At 32.0% G+C, this 19,733-nt stretch overlaps 1 protein-coding gene across 1 annotated transcript; it reads right to left on the bottom strand.

Moving 5' to 3' along the window:
• Positions 1 to 15,735: 15,735 nt before the first annotated feature.
• Positions 15,736 to 18,638, bottom strand: LOC123209500 (aluminum-activated malate transporter 2-like). Its single transcript, XM_044627578.1, has 6 exons — positions 18,243 to 18,638; positions 18,020 to 18,160; positions 17,662 to 17,934; positions 16,866 to 16,978; positions 16,481 to 16,624; positions 15,736 to 16,369 (listed from the first exon to the last, which is right to left on the bottom strand). The coding sequence occupies exons 1-6, from the start codon at positions 18,526 to 18,528 to the stop codon at positions 15,872 to 15,874; spliced, it is 1,455 nt and encodes a 484-aa protein (XP_044483513.1). The 5' UTR covers positions 18,529 to 18,638; the 3' UTR covers positions 15,736 to 15,871.
• Positions 18,639 to 19,733: the final 1,095 nt, after the last annotated feature.

Raw genomic sequence — 19,733 nt, 5'->3', positions numbered from 1 at the left:
CCAATTATGGTGGCACATTAGATAATATCAAACCATACTGATCCTTACATGAGATTGTCTAGCAATTTCAAGTCAAAAGGTCACATGCACCCATCTAGTAGCTATTCAAATGAATATCCTCTAGTCAGACCAATCTAGTAAACACATCATAATGTGTATCCATATGTTGTACTAAACTATCTATAACACTTAGATACGTGAAAATTGTCACCATCTTTCTGTGGGATTGTTCAACATTTTGATAATCTCATCTTCATTACACGTGCTTTTGTTTATTGTAATGTCATGATTACAGACGTTTCTAGAATGGTTTCTTGATGTGTACATAAGGTTTTCACAATCAGTTGTCTGATCCCTTCTTCATAGTACTATTATCTTAAAGGCATGTTATTTGTATAATCATATAAATAAATGACATATGAATTAAAAAACAAGAAATCTTTTATTCATGATTAATGTAAAATTATAACTAGAAATGTCAAATACGATTTGCTCAGGGCACTTACCCTAACAGTTGGTAATCAACATAAATGCAACAATAGTTTTGTTCACATTAATATATAAAACATTGAAACAAAGTCACTATATAAATCCACTCTACATTGTTGGTCCATCATTGGCCGAACTTTACATTTGTGCTTTAAAACTCTTATTTAGACCTTCTTTTAATGTTATACACCCGCTCACATCAGATTTTTGAGCTTTTTGGTACCATTTTTGAAGGGCTTCTTAACATTCAAAGGACGTACAAGAACATTACGAATCACTCATCTGACCTTTGGTTTCAATAGGAATATGATGACCCGACGTGACCAATTCACATAATATGTTAAAATATTTCAATATGCTAAGTAAATAATTAATCTTAGTTAACATAATTGGTTAATCCTCTTGTGAGGTCAGTCTACCAATTGTGCCCCTTGTGATTGGTTAAAGAAGGAACACAATGTTTATAAATAAAATTGAAATGTTTTCATTAGCCAATATATATAAATATAGACATTTATTTATGTATATACCTTATCAAGATCTTCTTGTGACAGGACATGAACCATCTTGTTCCTCTAATAGACAATGTCAATCAGATTTAAATGACTCATCCTATCCTCTAGATGAGTCATCTTGTCATCTAAATGATCTTTTAGACTAGATATCTGGTCCTCCATACAAGACATTCGATCCTCTAAATGAGACATCTTATCTAATGTAAGATTACTTTATTGAGCCAATACAACATCAAAGGGGGACAAAATGGATGACTTAGGTGATATGTACTTGGCCATGGGGGGCTAAACATCGATAGGTGCCATGGCAAGAGATGCAATGTCACAAGGTGTAGATGTTCCGCCATTTGACAAAGAGGATGTTGGGGAGAAAGATTACAGACCTGACATTGCTATGTAGGCAAAGACATTGACATACTATTGTGTGGCCTCCTCATTTTTTGAAGGAACTGGTAAATTTATATCATCCTATTTATTAAAATTTATCAATAAGCATTTTTTGCAAGTTAACTACTAAAATAATTAATCAATTAAGAATTATTAACTGCATCACCGGTGAATATAATTCTCATATGACTCCATCCTGGGATTTCTCTCATTTGCCACTTGAACATGCATGGAAATGGCATAAAATTAAACAAATCTACCTATTCATGCAGTGTGTCGAGCGTCTCATATAACCAAAATTGCAATATCAATATCAATGTCAATAAAAAAATTATTTACAATGATACACTTACTTGGAAAGCAAGTAGGTATCCTATGGTACTATATTTTTCATAACTTTTTGCTTACCAGTGCATATCCTTTCAATGCACTGGCATACGGATCGGTATGTCATCTCTTATACCCGTATACTCTATGGGTAAGAATTAAATTTGTCCAAATGATCAACCAATTATAAAAACTCTTGAGATACCATTTTTCATTTATCTTGCCCTAGTAATATCATATAAAGACAATACAATAGGGTCAATTTAATGGCATCGATATTGTTATCCCCTCATGGCCTAGCTGAAAATACTTGTTCCAAACAAAATAGGTGTCCTAAATCCTGTGTTTGACACCTCGTGGAAGACATATCTCTATGTTAGTGAATTGATTAAAGTTAAGGTTGGTAATAAGAGTAAACTCAAATGGATTGAACCTCACGTCAAACCTATTAACCTAAAACACCTACCTTACTATGAAAGAGTGTAGCAACACTCCATTAAATCTTATGTCTCAGATATGCACGAAGTGCTCAAAACACGTCATCTCAAAGAACTTTAACTACCCTATCAATATGAATTTCATCTTAGACACAGGATCTTGTTGCATTCAAATAAGTTTATACAAATCTTTCCTTGCAATTGAAGTTGACCTTCTTTGGTTAGCTATCTTCAAATCTCCTCTTCCTTTAATCCAATATCCACTTCCACTTAATCATAAAAAGACACTGTCTTTTCGAATATGGTATGTCCTCGGGTCTATGGCTATAAATGGAAAATCTAGAACATGATTTATGCATGATATCAACATATTTTAATCATCAGATATGATGGGTACATTAGAAAATTTCCAAATGATGTGGTTGTCTATTGTTATATAATATTGTCCTAACCCTAAGACATCTCCTTGAGAAGCTTCTCTTAGAAGAAACATGTCAGATCAATTATAACCAATGGAAAATCATATGACCAACAATTAAAAAACATCCTTTATTTATTATATAAGAAAGGACACAGACATACTTTTAAGCCTACGATAATTGGAAAACCTTTGCTTAGTAGAATCAATTAAAATGATTTTTCTATTCTCCATTATGATAACAAAGGAAAGTTATTTTTACCTTCCCAATCAAGATATTTTCCTGATTATAAATCTAATCTTTTAGTTCACTTAGAATGTAAATAAATTCATAAAATCATATTTGAAATAACAGTCCTTTAATAACCTCTTTGAATGTAAATTTTTCTCTCAATTCCTACCTTCAATAGAGGAGGAGAGAAGAGAGAGACGCATACATTACTTTTGTTAAGCATCTTTTATAGGACATACTAAACTATATCTAATAGCTAAACTATGTATCTGGACATTCTGATTACCAAACCAAACCATGTTAAAAATTTTGTATCTTGATTCTTTCTAAGAATGTTTAATAAATTGGAGAATACTTTGATATACTTTTCATTATATGAAAAGTTACATATATACAAACAAAAACAAGTGTGAATGAGATGATATTCCTCATCAATCAAATATCATAAACTAAGAATCTAGATAAAATCAAATATTTATAAAAATCAAAACTATATCATTTACACTGAATAATTGATTTTTGGAGGAAACATGAGATACTCTTAGAACACCATTATAAACTTGATCTTGAATGTAACAAAAATTCATATCAACATGTTTCATGCAAGAGTGAAACACTAGATTGGAGTAAAGATATTTCCCACCTATATTATCACAATAGATCACAAGAGACGTAGAGATATTGATACCAAGTTTAGTGAAAAGGGAACAATCCTAACTTAACTCAACAGTAGTAGTAGCAAGAAACTTGTATTCAATCTCAGTGGAAGAACAAACAATTATGCATTGTATCTTGAAGCACCAAGAAATGGTATTGCTTCAAGATACACAATATAAGTACTAGTAAAAGTGAAAAGTAATACCTACATGTATGTCTAAGGGTTTGCCTCTTGACTATGCTTAGTTATGATCATTTGTTGTGTTTGTATAATTTTGGGGTTACACGACTATATAAGAAGGTCACACATTCGTGTATGTATTAGCAAAGGCAAAATGGACTTTTTTTGCTAAGGGCATAAGAATTTGTTAAGTTTGGGAGATATACACACCCATTAATATTGAAGCACATATCTGTGCATAGTTAATGCGTTTGAATTTTGGATAAAGAATGCTTTTACAGTAATTTTAGAAACTCTTATTAATGGGTAATGGACTAAACACCTATGTGTAAGGGGAGACATGATTATGTGAAACGTTAGTTTTGGAAAAATAAAAGAATACAAGAGGTGTTTGGCTAAACACATTTTTTTACATATTTTTCTCAAAACTCAGAGAGAGTTAGGAGAGATTTTGAGGTTAAAGGATGCAAGGAGATCCAAGGGATCATCAAAAAGCCATGCAATGACTTATAAAACATTATCAAAGGAAAGGTAAGTAGTATGACACACACACACATATTTATAAATCCTATGAGGTTGATTGATTTGATGTATACTTATGTTGTATTGACAAATTGTAACTAACAGAGTAATGTTTTGATTTAACTCTGTGGTTTTTGGGTTTTAAAGCATGTTGATTTTGTTGTAAAAGGATAGTTGATGTTGATATGTAGTGTACGATATTCTGGTTATTGTTATGGTTGGATAACAAGTTATTTGTAATGGTTGTATTAGTTAAATATTAAGTTAAGTTAGACTATGATCTTTGAATATAGAAAATTGAGATGGTAATTCATTATTTGATATGAGTTTGATTATGATACATATAAGGATAATTGGGAAATTGAATGTTAATTAGTAGACATGAATTTAGTGGCCTAAAATATGGTTTGGTGGTCCAAAAAATGTAGATTCAGGTGAAGATAAAAATATGAAAAAAATACACTATACGTTTGTGTTAGTATTCTAACACGCATATGTATAATTAGGGATGAACAATCCTTGTGTCAAGAGAAATCATGAGTGTGTTAATTTAAAAATGGATACACGCCCTTATGGTATAGGATACATGACCATGTGTGTCACCCTAGATGACATGCCTATGTTAGTTAGACGCATGGTCATGTATGTGGAATAAGTACACCTCCTACATGTAAGGTATACCCTTGTGTACATTTGGGAAAAGATGAAAGGAAACCTGTATGAAGTTAGTAATGTTTGTGTGAAGTTGTAATACTCATATATGGTTATGGAAATGACTTGTTACCTTTAGGAGAAGCAAATATGGGAAAATTGATGATAAAACCTTAATAAAGGTGAAATGAGGCAGAAAACATTTTTTTAACATGCTAGACTATGTGTTTGATGGCACGAAAAGGAATTGAGAATACCAGATTGTGTGTTTGATGACACGGATCCTGATCCTAGCGATTCAATGTCAAAAACTAGGAATAATATATTATTCTATTATGTGAAAGCACTAGGACTAGTTTATGTGACCTTGATACCTATTTGATTATTGTGCATTGATGTTGGACATCTTAACATCTGCGATACTTGTACGATATTGGGAGAAGCCAAGGGTCTTACTCCTCTTAATATGGTATCCATAGCTCAAAGCCGAACTGACAAGTGTGTTGAGTGTACTTTATGACTAGTATCTGGGATGTCTTATGCTTTCACCAAAGATTTAAGATATTGATATAAATTATTGGCATTAGTGATTTAGGATGATGTCAACATTGGAGATTAAGCATTGGACACTAAAATAACTCAGATAAACATCTGGGATGTTAAAAAAACATCCAAATTATCATAATGAGATTAGTCATGAGACAATAACAGGATTATGGTTGTTATTTATATTATGTGCCTTATGCTGAGAGGATACCTACTTTCTGAGTTTGTTTCACTCACTATATTTCTTTGTGGTTTTGCAAGTAAGATCATAGAGCAGTGAGGTGACAATAAGAGAGCTAATGGGTTAGCCCAGAGTGACACATGAGGAGGGGCATTTTAGTCATTTTACTCATTTGAATCATATTATTGTATTTTGGATTATTTTTGTATACTTATGCACTGCGGGTTTCATGGTTTAGATTTCAAGCATTTGAGTATTTAACATTTGGATTCTATGTTATTAAGGTTTTAATAAATGCACTTTTGGGGATTATAGGAGTGTTTCATTTACTAGACATATTATTTATTATTTGTTATGTATGTTGTGAGAAAGTTTAAGTTAACACATCTCTTTTGATACATATTTCAGTAAGAAATATGTATCTGGAGAGGGGTGTCATATAAAATCATCCTTATTACCTACCTAGTTAACATCAGAGAATGCATGAAGGGATATAGAGGTGTCTTGATGAATAACAAGGCTATGATCAACTATACCACAAAAATAATGTAGTAGTCTCCAATGGTTAGTGGTAGGATGATACATAAACTACTAACAACTAATTTATAACAAAGGCAATGTTAAGTCGCTTGAGCAGTAAATGTTGAATACTACCAATGTGATATTCAACGTCATTTATTATTGTCATTCTTAAGTGATAAGTAAAGGTCTAGTTAGTAGTACTTGGTGTTGTAAAAATTTTGGTAGTGATCATATTCAGACAAACAAAGAGATCATAGATGTAACATTATTGAGAGAAAAGTAGTTCATTTGGACATAAAGTAACCTCAACACCAAGGAAAAATATGAAAGGCCCATAATCCTTAAGAGGGAATTGTTAGGCAAGAAATGCAATAAAGTCTTACATTGTTTCCTCATTGTCACTTGTAATACTAATGTCATCAATGTAAACCAAGTAAATATATCATGTTACCTCCAATGATGTGGACAAACATAAATATGTCACTTGTTGACTTTACCGCACCATTTCAATCTCAATTCGTTTGTCGCTATAAGAGGGGGAAGTTTATAGTAGGTCAGAGACAAATACACCATAGAAGGAGGGAGTTCGATAAAGGGGGATTTCGATTGTTAGACTCGGAGGAGTTTGGCTAGAGGAATAGAAATCTAAAAGGAGAAAAATGTAATATTTCAAAACCTAATCCTGAGAAAAATTGTTATTTTCTAAACTGAGGGAGAAATGAGATAAAGTTTATTTTTTTAATATAGTATTGATTAAATGACGATTTTTCTCATAAAACTAATTATTAATTTTAACAATTTACAGGTGAGAGTTTGAGTTTTCAATATTTAATTGACAACAGTTTGAAAATTCAACAAACCATAGGTGAGAATAAGTCTTTTGGCTTTACAAAATTAATAATAGAATAATTCCTTTCTTTCTATACTTTCTTATTTTATCTTTATCTCGTTATAGCAAACATCAACATTTTGTCAAATGTTAATCACTGTTATCATAACCTAAATTGTGCAAGACACTGAAACAATTGGTATTGGATTGAGGTCCACCCATGATAGGTCGACCAAACCCAATTTAATATAACTGTCAAGGGCAGTTATAAGAGACAGTTGAAGAGCAGTTAGACATATATAAATTGTCCAAATTGCCTCCCTATGAAATAATAATGTTATTTTTCAGAGAATTGAACTCTTATCTCTTCTCCTACAAAACCAATGCATAAATCTTGTCTCCCAAATGAAAATCAACATGTGGGCAAATGACGTCGTGGGAATAGGCTAATGTCGATACCTTGTGTTGTATTCGAAGAAGCTTCATTGAAAATTACTTCGGGTACACAAATCTCTATTTATAGATTTCATAGAAATTGATTCTAACATATTTAATTATTTTCAACATTGGTATCAAAGCCTAGGATACATATTTGCTATGTTTTTTATGAATTGTATTGCGTATATTGTGCAAATTAGAATCTGTATATTGAATTTTGTTTTAAAAATTCGTTTTTGCGCACGAATTTAATTTAGCCAAAATTGCATAAAATTGGTGTTGGCAAATATGTTGGATGAATAATTGGAATGGTATTACGTGTTTTAAATTAAAAAATGACTCGAATTAATGCCAAAATTGATCAAAATTGACCCAAAACCTAGACCATAGGCGTCTTTATGCTTTATCGTCGTTTCGACAGATTTCGATGCCATTGGCGTCAAAACATGGAACAATAAGGCTCATCGTTGATTGGGCTACAAAAGCCCCATGGTTTCGTTGCCTAAAATTCGTTGAAAAATGGCCAATTAGAAGGACAAAATTCTAGGGTTCATCGCATAAAATCGGGTCAAAATCGGGTTAAGAAAACCCGATTACCTAACCTATTGGTTAAGACCCATCGATCAACAAGTCAACTTTTTAAGTCAATCGAGTTCAACCTGAACCGATCAATGCCCACTAGGTTAGTTAACTGGTCAACAATCATATAGTTGACTGCATCATTGATTGGAGCATGTGCATGTGTGGAAGAGCATGACAACTTGCTTTCGACGCATGATAGCGTGTGTAACATAATCTTGGTGCTTGCAAATGCGTGACAGTTTTTTACCAATGCGTGATGGTGCATTTGACTTATTCATAGCGCGTGAAGTCATATGCTAACTCTTTTACGGTGTGTGGAGGTGTGTGAAACGTCGTTTTGACGCATAAAGATTGTATGAGCTTATTTTGGAGCGTGAACACCCATTTTCAACATGTCTTGGCAAGTGAAACCTGTTTTCTGGTCCTTGAAAGGTGTGTAGTACTCAGATCTGTATATGAGATATGTTCCATGGGTCTTACAGTGTATAATGACATGTAATATCTTATTTCGACTCCCAAAACACATATTGGTGTTTTGAAATATATGTTTCTACTTCATACAAGTTTGTTGACTAGAGACCATTATACTACATGTCGAAACTATCAAGACTCTGTTGAATTCTCTTAATTAGAAAAGAGATAATATTCATGCGTGAATATGAGCCCCGTTATCAATGATCTTATTCGGGACAAGAATTTGAAACTTTTTGGGACTAAGTGAATTTATTACAGCTTGCTATAAAGCAACGCTTAGTAATGTACGAGAGAATATCCACAACTTTAACGTTATTCCTAAATTAACATAATACGAGGTATTTGACCTAACGCAAATGTAATAGAGACTTTATCATGGATAAAGTGACTCAAGGATCAATACGGGTTGATGAAATAGTCCTAGTCAAAATAATTAATGTATTTGTTGTATTATATATATTTATTAAGTGTGAGAATTCTAAGATTAATAGAATTTAATGAAATTTTCATCCAGAATTAATTTTGGTGTAATTAAATTAAAGTTTAAAATGTCAACCATTTGTGTCATGGAAGATGATTGGAAACATAGTGAACTTTCAATTTTGTGTCGTATGTGAGATATTTTAAATTTTAATATATAGTTACGACAATTAATGTGTATTTGATAGCATTGTGTCTGATAGATATGTCTCTGTGATCTAGTTAACTATAACATCTTATAAAATGATGGCTGATTTGAATAAGAATGATATTGTATAGGGAGAATTACAACATGTGGCATTTGAAATGCACAATATCCTAGATGAGCAAAAGGCTTTGGAGGTCATAGATCAGGTTAAGATATAGTTGTGGCTAACTAAGGGATAGAAACCAATATTCACTTCGTGTGATATCTTGATCAGTTTCATAAATAATGAGTACCAATAATATTCAATTGCATATACCATAAATATGGTTTTAATTGAAAAAATTTGGAGTAACTACAGTCCCCAAATAAAGACAGTTGATTATTGAATTTGATTGAATGTTAAGTTTGATTATGAAACTAAAGTCAGCTACGCGTAACCTGATACATGAACAGTAGGTTCATTTAGTAAAGCGATCCCTTCCCAATAATGGGAACGTATGAAGGTACATATGACCCATAATGAGGAAAGAAGGACTTTTGTTAGTTGTTCTTACCATATCGAATTAAAAGACAAGCACCCTTGAGTAGCTGAACTTAGTACTCATGCATACGTTGTAGAATCAAGTTTTAAAAGTGAGTGGCTTAAGTCCTAATATAGGAAAAAGATCGTATAATGCTCAAAGAATAAAATTAAGGAATTGAAATGGAAAAGTGACAAAAGTACTAGAAGAAGAGACGAAAACAAGATAAATAGTTGTAATAGAAGCAACAAGAATTATATCTCCTGTAAATGCACAAAGCAAAAAATAATAGTCTTGTTCAACATAAAGTGATAAAACTTTGTTTTCTAGTACTATGATATTAACTGAGTATTATCCTATGTGGATTATAAACTCAGAAGCCACCGACCAAGTAGCTCATGATAAAAGATCTTTAGTAGAATTTTGAATAAAGTGAATTGGATGTATGTAGGCAACAACATAAAAGTTATAGTAAGAGGAATAGACACGAGCAAATAAGTTTTGCAAGATGGTTAAATCCTACACCTACACGAAATCTAATATACTCCAAATATTCAACAAATTTTGATTAAAGTACTTGTTTCTCTTAAGCTAGGATATAATTTAAATTTCTCTGGATATTTTATTGAAATGCGATTGAATTGACTTCTATGGTTTTGGTTTGGTGGTTGAATGGTTTTATAGTGCTTGTCATCTTACATTTTGATAATGTTAAGTTTTTCATTATTTGCTTCTCCTATATGTATGGATATGAATGCAAATATATGACATGTTGAAGTAGTACATGTTGGCCAAGATAGGTTGAATAAATTGGCCTATTACAGTTTATTAGGAACTTTCACATATATATACAATTGTCCAAATATGACATTGCCTAACTGGAAAAACTTCTAGAAAACCATTCAACAAAACTATAAGAGTTTGACTTCATTTGCAATCTATATACTTAGGTATATGTTTTCTTATGAATGTAAAGTTTGAGAATGTATCTCATATTTCATTACTAGTGATGATAACAATACTCGATTCGATCTTATCTACTTGAACTCTTATAAGTCAAAAACAGTAGACTGTTTTAGACACTATATATAATTGAGGTTGAGAATGAATTAGACAAAATAGATACAAGTTTTATGAACTCACCGAGATCTTGAGAGCATTTGTTCAAAAATTTTAAAAAACTAAGTAATGAAAAAGAAATAGTATGATAAATAGTAATTTCATAACTTCACAACAACTGGTGTAACGAAGAAGAGTAATTGAACTCTATTGGAAATAGTTAAGTCAATGAAGGCGCAAGCAAAACGTCAAGTCACTTTGTGATAATATGATGTTTGTTGCTGTTTGTATACTTAACCGATTGCCTACTAATCTAGTTGTTTCCACTCCTTATGAGTTATGGTCAGGTAGAAAATCTGAGTTAATTGATTATAACCTCAGTGGTTAACAATGTTTATCCATAACTTTTTTTATAAGTTTGAACAATTGAGACTAAGAAGAAATGAATGTATCTTTATCAGATACACTGAGCACTCCAAAGGATATATGTTCATTAGGGAGGATTCCATTAGAAGATTAACTGAACTTGTATTAGAGATACTATATTCATAGAAAATATTTTTCTTAATAGGGATAATGTTGATAAAATGTTTCATCTGAATGAGATAAGAAAAGAACAAGGATGAATATATCTTAAACATCATTAGTTGAGTCTTAAGATATAAGATCTATATTTATTATAGATAGTGAAAGCAAATGCAATTGAGCTTTAAGCTATTTCGGATAGTGGGAGTAATGATCCTCATTACTTGTTTCATTCATCTCAACCTAATGAAAGCATTGAGATTAAACTTTAATCTATTTCGGATAGTGGGAGCATTAATTCTCAATTGCATTGGAGTGGACGTCCAAAAGTATTCAGGTGACGTTTTAAAGTGAAAACGAGGTTTTTATAACCACTCCCCAAGATGACGAAGAATTGAAATAATTGTCTCATCCTTCGATAAGAAATTTTGAAATGCATTAGAAGAAGAGATGAAATACAAAAAAAAAAACAAACCAATTCTAGGTTTTGGTTGACTTATCGCTGAAAATTCATTAAGAATGAATGGGTTTCTTGAATCAGTCGTAAGACAGATGACTCAATAAATAAGTATAATTTCGCTTTATAGCTAAAATTTATACCCGATGAGAAGGTATAGATTGTGTAAAATGATATTTTCATCATTTATAAGATTTATTTCAATATGTTTAATTCTAGCTATAGTAATACATTTGAATTTAGAATTACACTAGATGAATGTCAAGACAATTTTTCTTAGTGAAAAACTTAATAAACAAATCTGTGAAACGAGATATAGATCTCATTGTTATAGGTCTGAAGCGTACAATGTGCAAGCTTCAAAGACGTTGAATAGCCTAAAATTGTCATCCAGATACTGATATTTGAAATGATTTCATAAGTGGTAATACCTTATGACCTTGACATGATTAATCAAGACCATCATGTATATGTGACAAAGTTTGATAACAAATTTGTAATTCTATCAATGTGTATGGTGATGTATAGGTAGCTAAAAATGATTTGAAATAAGTGATAATCATCAAAGGATGGTCGTCCATATTTTCGACTTACAGGATGTGGGAAAACATATTCATATTATGAATTTAAATATAGAGGAATTGTTCAAAGAAACTTTTGACTCTGTCATAAGAGCATAATATTCAAAAGATTCTAGAACAATCTAATATGGTATACAGTGAACCTATTGATATTCCTGTGTTAAATGACAAATTATTGAGCCAACAGAGATATGTCCCAAAACTTAAGATAGAAGTAGAGAAATGCCAAAAGTTACTTATTCAGATGTCATCAGATGTATTATGTATGCTATGGTGCGTACATGCCCAAATATTTATTTTTGTTATTGGGCTGGTTAGTTGATTTAAGTAAATGTTGAAAAGAGCACTGAAAGGCTATTTGTAGAATTTTTTTGATATTTTTAAAAGGCTCTGTGGATGATTGATTATGTGATTAAGGATCGAACTTGCGTTTGATTGGCTATTGAGATGCCAGTTGGAGAAAGAATTTAGACCAACGCAAATTAAATTACGACTATGTTTTCTTTCTCCAAAAGGACCCATATCTTGGAGCGATAAGAAACAGAGATGCATAGCTGCATCCACATCGAAAACCTAGTTTATAGCCTATTCAGTAAATATGCAAAAAACTATTTGATTAAGAAAATTCTTCGTGAATCTGAGTAAATTGGACGATATTGCCAGAGCAATAGTTGTTTGTTGAAATAAAAGATCCTGAATTTTTATAAAATAACCAAACGTATCAAAGCTAGATATAACGTAATAAGAGACTATATTTTCAAGAGGGAAATGAATGTATAATATAATTTTATGCATTATATGGTCACTGATTTTTTGACCGAGATTCTTCCAAGAAAAGTATTTCTTGTATATGTTAAATTTCTTGGATTGCGTAGACTATAATTGATAAATGTTGAGCTTATATATATATTGTACTGGTGACACAATATCAAAAACCATGAATTTAAGTTCATTTTATGTTTTGAACTTATATCCCAAAATTCTTGGGTTTTTACTGCATACACATCATTTTTATCTCAACAAGATTGTAATATCACACAAGTTAGAGATTGACTCACTCATACGAGCAATCGCCTTTGGCGCTGAGAGAGCAAGCAAAGATGAAATATTATTCTTGAGAAATGTGATATTGAGAGAGCATACCAATAGAAGACAAATTTCTCGAGAAAAGTTTTATTGATGTTAAAAATGTCGCCTTGATGATTGATCAAGATGAGGTCATGAATAGATACATTTGAAAATAATCGATTTGGATTTCCCACATTCAAATAACTTGTGAATGTCAGATGCGAGTTCTTAATATGAATAAATACCTACAAGTGTGAAAACGATTAAGAACTCAGGTTAGGCATTGAGTGTAGCAACTGAATTAAGATCTATACAGTGTTGTGAATGACATTTGAGAAAATACACACTATAGCACATGATTCATACCATGTGTGCATAAGTAAGACGACCAGTTAAAGTAGTGAGAGAATGAATCCCTACTCCCTCACTGTGTGAGACTTTATGAGGATTACCTCATGTTGGTAGCCTTTGATCTTTACTATTGTCTGATATTTACTCTTAGTGTTACTATCTTAGTTTGAAACCTATGGGCACGCATGATTTGGTCTATGAAACATGACTTGAAAAGCAGCTAAGTTTAAATTGAAAATTTCGAGTAGAAGAGGAAGACTTATATATTATGTGTGTCCATTGGCCAACCGATCATGTCATTCATATGAAGATTAGACTTGATCATGGATACATAAGATAATAACATAATGATAAATGAGGGATTAAAGGGAGCTAGTGTTATCGAGTAAGTCTAAGGTACTACGAGCCTAACGTTTTATTTTTGTTTTATTTAGATTGAATTGGCTATACTATTCCTAACAGATGCATAGTATTTAGCTTTTAAGTGCAGGTTGCTCGCGAGGTCGTACGACACATTTGCAAGTATGAAATGTACTGCTATATGGGATTTCTGTGGCTAAGCATTTGGTTCGGATCTTCCGTCAAGTGTGAGTAGAAGATATTGGATCTGGGTCCACCCATGACGGGTTGACCCCATCCGGTTTAATATAACTGTCAAGGGTAGTTATAAGAGGTAGTTAGAGGGCAGTTGGACATATATAAATTGTCCAAACCGCCTCCCTATGAAATAATACTTTTATTTTGCAGAGAATTGAACTCTCCTCTCTTCTCCTGTAAAACTAATGCACAGATCATATCTCCCAAATAAAAATCAGTACGTAGGTAAATGACGTTGTGAGAATACACTAACGTTGATACCTTGTGTCGTATTCGAAGAAGCTTCATTTAAAATTACTTAGAGTATGAAATCTCTATTTACAAATTTTATAAAAATTGATCCTGACATGTTTAATTATTTCTAACAATTGGTGATAAAAATTCTCATCAGCATCCATTATAGCCTTTCTTTCACAAGCCTTTGAATTTTAATTTTGCCAACGTGTTGCTATAATTAAAAGCCAAACTGGATGCGGGCAACAATGTCCAAGTGCAGAAAATAAATAAATTTTCTTGATAAGCATAAGTCAAACCCTAACAGAGCTAAATATGTAGGTACAATAACTGTGATAAGTGGACGAATGTATTAAAGTGATATTCGGACTAACAAATCATTCTAAAATCTCCACCCTTGATAGCACAAATCAAATTTCTTTTCTTTTAAGAATGGCGAAAAGGTCTAGTGGAGAACAACTCAAATCCCACCTTTATGTTTTCCTTTGCCATACTTTTTCTTTCTGGTCACCACTTGATGATGTTCCCATTTTGTGCGGTCGATGTGAAATCCGAGCTCTCTTATAGCACAGAAAAGAAAAGTTTTACTTGCACGTAACCAAAGATATAGGATCAACTGATCCACTTTCTTTTGCCTTTGTCGCTGCAACAACTTATTGTGATTTGTTATTTAACTCCTGTATTAATAAAGAAATAAAATACTTTGGCAAAAGTGCAACAGTTTCGGCTGCCCTCTATTCTTCTTCTCTAACATGATCATGTACTAATTCATCATGACCTAAAAAAGATATAAGAGTTCTCCCATGTGAAAGATTGCAAGTGGGGTTTGGTTTAGGCCCTTAAATGAAGTAATAAATTGGATGTCTCTTATGAGTTTTTAATTTGTAGTATTATATATACAAATTTATTTATATAAAATAAGATATTATTTTTATTAGATAATTTTAAAATAAGTAAAAATAAATAATCACAGATTATCTTTGTATAATCTTATTAATTTTTAATTCAGAAACCACTTGTAGATAATTTTACATTCACAGGAAGAAATGAGGAATAGTAAAAATTAAGTTCTTGATAAAAACAATTTTAGTAATTATATTAAAAAATTATGTTCTTGATAATACAATTTTAGTAATTGTACCATCCATATCTCATAAAATTAGTACATTCAATGATCTTGATATATAAATTATTTATCATATACTATTAAAAGTTAGTTTTTTCAAATTAATTAAAAAGATAATATTTCGCAAATTTAACCATACCTATATCTATAAACAGAACACAAACAATATAAATGTAGCAATCAAATTCTGCAATAGATCGTTTGGAACGGCTTCAAGCGCTAGCCTCATAATTTTTATATTAATATTATGTTATTTGATAATTTTTAGTTACAGATAAAATAAACCATTAGTAATTTTGTGCAAACACAAAATTTTTTTTGTTAGCAATTGTATACCTACAACTCCAAATCTCCCATAGCCTTTGTTACGGAGGGATTCCCATTTCCTGATAGTGCTGGGGTTGGCTCATTAACAGTAATGCAAACATGGGGACAATCAACCATGGCCGGAGATTTTGTATTGTCTGGTTGTCGTATCTGTGGTTTTTCCGGTGAATGAGCAACATCAATTCTTTTAAAATTAGCCTTTGATGTTAGCTCGTAAACTGAATCAGCTATATTTTCGGTGAAGTCAACCACATCAATTAGCAGTGAAGCCACAGCGGCCACTGGCACCACTGCTAGGAAGTCAGTGTCTTCCCATACACTTGATTTGAGTAAATAGTTTAGGTTTTTGGCGGCAGACTTTGCGTTTTCAATGTGGGTATTAGTAGCTGAGGATGGTTGACTCATTGTTTTGACTGCCAATGCCAGTTCCTTAAGTGCCTTACCACATTCCAAGCTCATTTCTCTGTATACTTCTTCTATTTTGCAACTCAATTCTGATGATGTATGCTACAACCCAACATAATATAATAGGATTAGTTGCCTATAACACTTCTTAAATTGGCTTATATAAGAATGTATTTAGACATATTTTATGAGATATAGAATTTAAAGTAGTACTTGAATTTCAGTGTTGAGGTAGCCATTTAGTGCATCAATTCTATAGGCACACTGGCGGGTGAGAGTTCCAATTTTGAGATACTGATTCCATGGATGGCGAAACTGAAACCTACCATGTCCCGGTTCCCATTTCGCAAAATTCGCCTGCCAATAATAAGAATCATGGATTACTAAGAATATCAATCAAGTTATGTGTATATAATCAAATTATGTGTATCCTTAAGTGATTAAGAATTTTAATTTAAAGATAAATTAATACCTAATCGTACATTAACACATTATGTATATTTATTTATATATTAAAAATAAATATGTGTAATATAACGAATATTCATAAAACTTATTTTTGACGTACAAAGAGAGAGGGAGAAAGCATTTCACTAACCAATGATTCTTCATTACTTTTTGACGCTAGAACACTTGTATATTGTTGCAAAAATGACTTCTCTGCCTCAGACTCTCCTTCCTTCGATGTTTTAAAGTATTCATTTCCAAATCCTGAAGTGAAAACTCAACTCTATTTAGTAAGTGTATGACAGTATGAGTCATCATTACGATGGAAACAAAAAGTAGAAAACAATCGGAATATGTTGCTCTCAAATCTCAGCCACATTTATAATATTAAAATTTTCTTTTGTGTGGTTATCATCTTTTAAAGTTCGGCACAGGTTAATATAATATAATTTTTGGATAAACTCTTCTCATAAAACTGAGTGATTAAGCATATATTATGTTTGCACTGAAATGATAATTCAATCTGTAAAATTAGATTTTTTATTTGTCCTTCTACGAGTAGGAAGGAGATTCTTTGTTAAAGTGTGATAGGGATAGAGATAAATATATTTTCCATTTATCTCCTCCTTAACTCGTTTCCTTCCCAGCTCCTCTACTTCCTTAATTATTCTCTAAACATCTATATTTTAAATTATCAAGATTTGAATTATTACAAATAACCTTTAACACCTAACAAATATATATATTTTTTTTATGGGGAGGAGAAAGTGTGGGGAATTATCCATGCAGAGGAGGGATGAAGATTCCATGTTATTTCGATATCAGAGATGGGAAAAGATTTTTACTGTGGGAACAGAAATGGGATTAAGCTATTTGTCCCTTATCCGCCAGTTGCCATCTCTATGTTTGCATAAAGTAATAAACTATTATGTTGCAATTAATTGTACCTTCCAGGAAGTTGCCAAGTTTTGCCATGTTGGAAGCAATGAGATTGTGAAGGTCTTGGCCAGCCCATACAGGGCAAATCAAAATGGAAACGATGACACAGACAGATCCACCTATGAGGATGGTCGACAACCTCTTGCGCGCTAACTCTATTATTTCATCATCTCTAAAGCCTGATACCGATATCAACGAGAATGTCAATATAAATATTAGTAACGCATAGTCATATCTCGCCTTGATCTTGGGGAAGAACCGTATAAACGTTGATGCCGCGGCTGAAACATGATCAAAACTGTTTAATATATATCTGATTCATCAAAAATAGTTACGTTTAGGTGTATATATTTGATATTTACGTACCTTGCAGAAAGATAAAGAAGCCAAGCATTATGGGCTCGCCTCTTTCCCCGGATAAACAAGCTAAGTGATGAGCTCCAACGCTTAGAGCCCCTCCAAGCAATGTTGCAAATCCCCTATTCAGACCTTTTCCAAGAGTGGCTCCTGAAAATTATGTGATGAGCTCCAATTTCATTTCAAGTTTCTTAATTGAGTTTGCAATATGATTAAAAGCTCTATAACTTACCCACAGAGTATTCTAATACCACAACAACAGTCATGACAGCCCCCATTGCAGAGACGCCAAAATTATCATAGAGTGGGCGGAGGTAGTAAAGCAGTGAGACGAGATTGAGTGCAAGTCCTACTTTAAGTGAATGAACAACTCTTCTTGGGTCATCTTTCGCGAGCTTTATTGTTTTCAGGGTAAGTTCAACCACCTTGGCCTTCAATTTCTCTAGCAAGCCTTTGGAAAGCTTCCACACCCTAGCAAAATACCCTGCTTTTTCTGGGCTTGTAGACTCCAATTCCATCACTGAAACTAGAGGCAAATTTGCATGAACTGCGAAACAGACCTTCTAAGAGAGAAAATTTGAGGAGGATATTAATGGATGATCGAAGATGCTTTTGGAGGTGCTCCAGTGATCTCTTTTATAGGAAGAAAAAGCACCTCAGTGGGAACTTCATCTCATTCAAACATAATAAACCCCTTTCCTATGTATGAGTTAAAGTACAAACAAATATCACTAAAATAATTAATGGGTTGAAAGTCCAAAGTGGAGAAATGACCTTTTCCACTTTGCATTTCATTGAAGTGGTTGCAACCCCAGATTTTAAAAAATGACAAATTCACCTATATTGAATATTGATGACAGCAGTATTGAGTATACCACTCAATACTATATTATGGAAAAGCCAATAATTATTTATAGAAGTAACTACACCCGCAGATTTAAAAAAAATGAAAAAAATGCACTTCTATTGATGATTGAGAATTAACACTCAATACTATATTCTAATGAGATAGGGAAAAACAGGAAAATTAATTCAATTTAAAAATTTTTCAAAGAAATATATATTAAACTTTAAAATTTATGTGCAAAATTATATCATTGTTAATACGGATAAAAATATCAATTATCATTTAATAACATAAAAATAAAAGAATCAAAACCTAAGAGAAGGAAAAAGTATTTGGCATTGTGATGACAGAGTTAAAAGATGATAATTTAATTCAAATTTAGAGTTTTCAATCTATCTTGTCTCAAACAAAGGAAAAATTTCTCAATAAAATAGAGAGAAGTACAAGGACAGAAACAAAAAATATTTTCACAATCGAGGACAAATTAGGGATAGAGATATATATATCCTTTTCTCGACCCGTCTCTTTACATTAATATCATTACTTTAAATACTAACATATTTGTATGATTTTAGATTTTTTTTTTTTTGTGCATATTAAATTGGTGTGCATATACAATTTGTGACATTTGAAATAGTGGGTTGGTTTTAGTTTTAGTTAAATTTTTTGTTTAATATATTTATGTTATATTTAGAGGGTACGAAGAATAAAATTTTCTCTGTAAATATTGAAACAAAGATAGGGAGAAATTTTTTTCTTACGATTAGGGGATAAGCCAAAAATAGAGATTAATATCCCCTGCAAAGACAAACAAAGGGAATAAGGTATTCCACCTATCCCTCCCGTTGCCATCCCCAAACAAAATGAACAAAAGTG

Source organism: Mangifera indica, chromosome 2 (genome assembly GCF_011075055.1).
Source record: "Mangifera indica cultivar Alphonso chromosome 2, CATAS_Mindica_2.1, whole genome shotgun sequence".
NCBI classification, from domain to species: Eukaryota; Viridiplantae; Streptophyta; class Magnoliopsida; order Sapindales; family Anacardiaceae; genus Mangifera; species Mangifera indica.
The sequence above is the reverse complement of the archived record's forward strand: the minus strand, read 5'-3'. Positions and strand labels throughout refer to the sequence as shown.

Coding starts and splice junctions, on each gene's coding strand:
- LOC123209500 (XM_044627578.1), bottom strand. CDS start 18,528: ATGGAATTGGAGTCTACAAGCCCAGAAAAAGCAGGGTATTTTGCTAGG. Junction 18,161..18,242: donor GGTATTAGAATACTCTGTGG/GTAAGTTATAGA, acceptor CATAATTTTCAG/GAGCCACTCTTGGAAAAGGT. Junction 17,935..18,019: donor CTTCTTTATCTTTCTGCAAG/GTACGTAAATAT, acceptor ATCATGTTTCAG/CCGCGGCATCAACGTTTATA.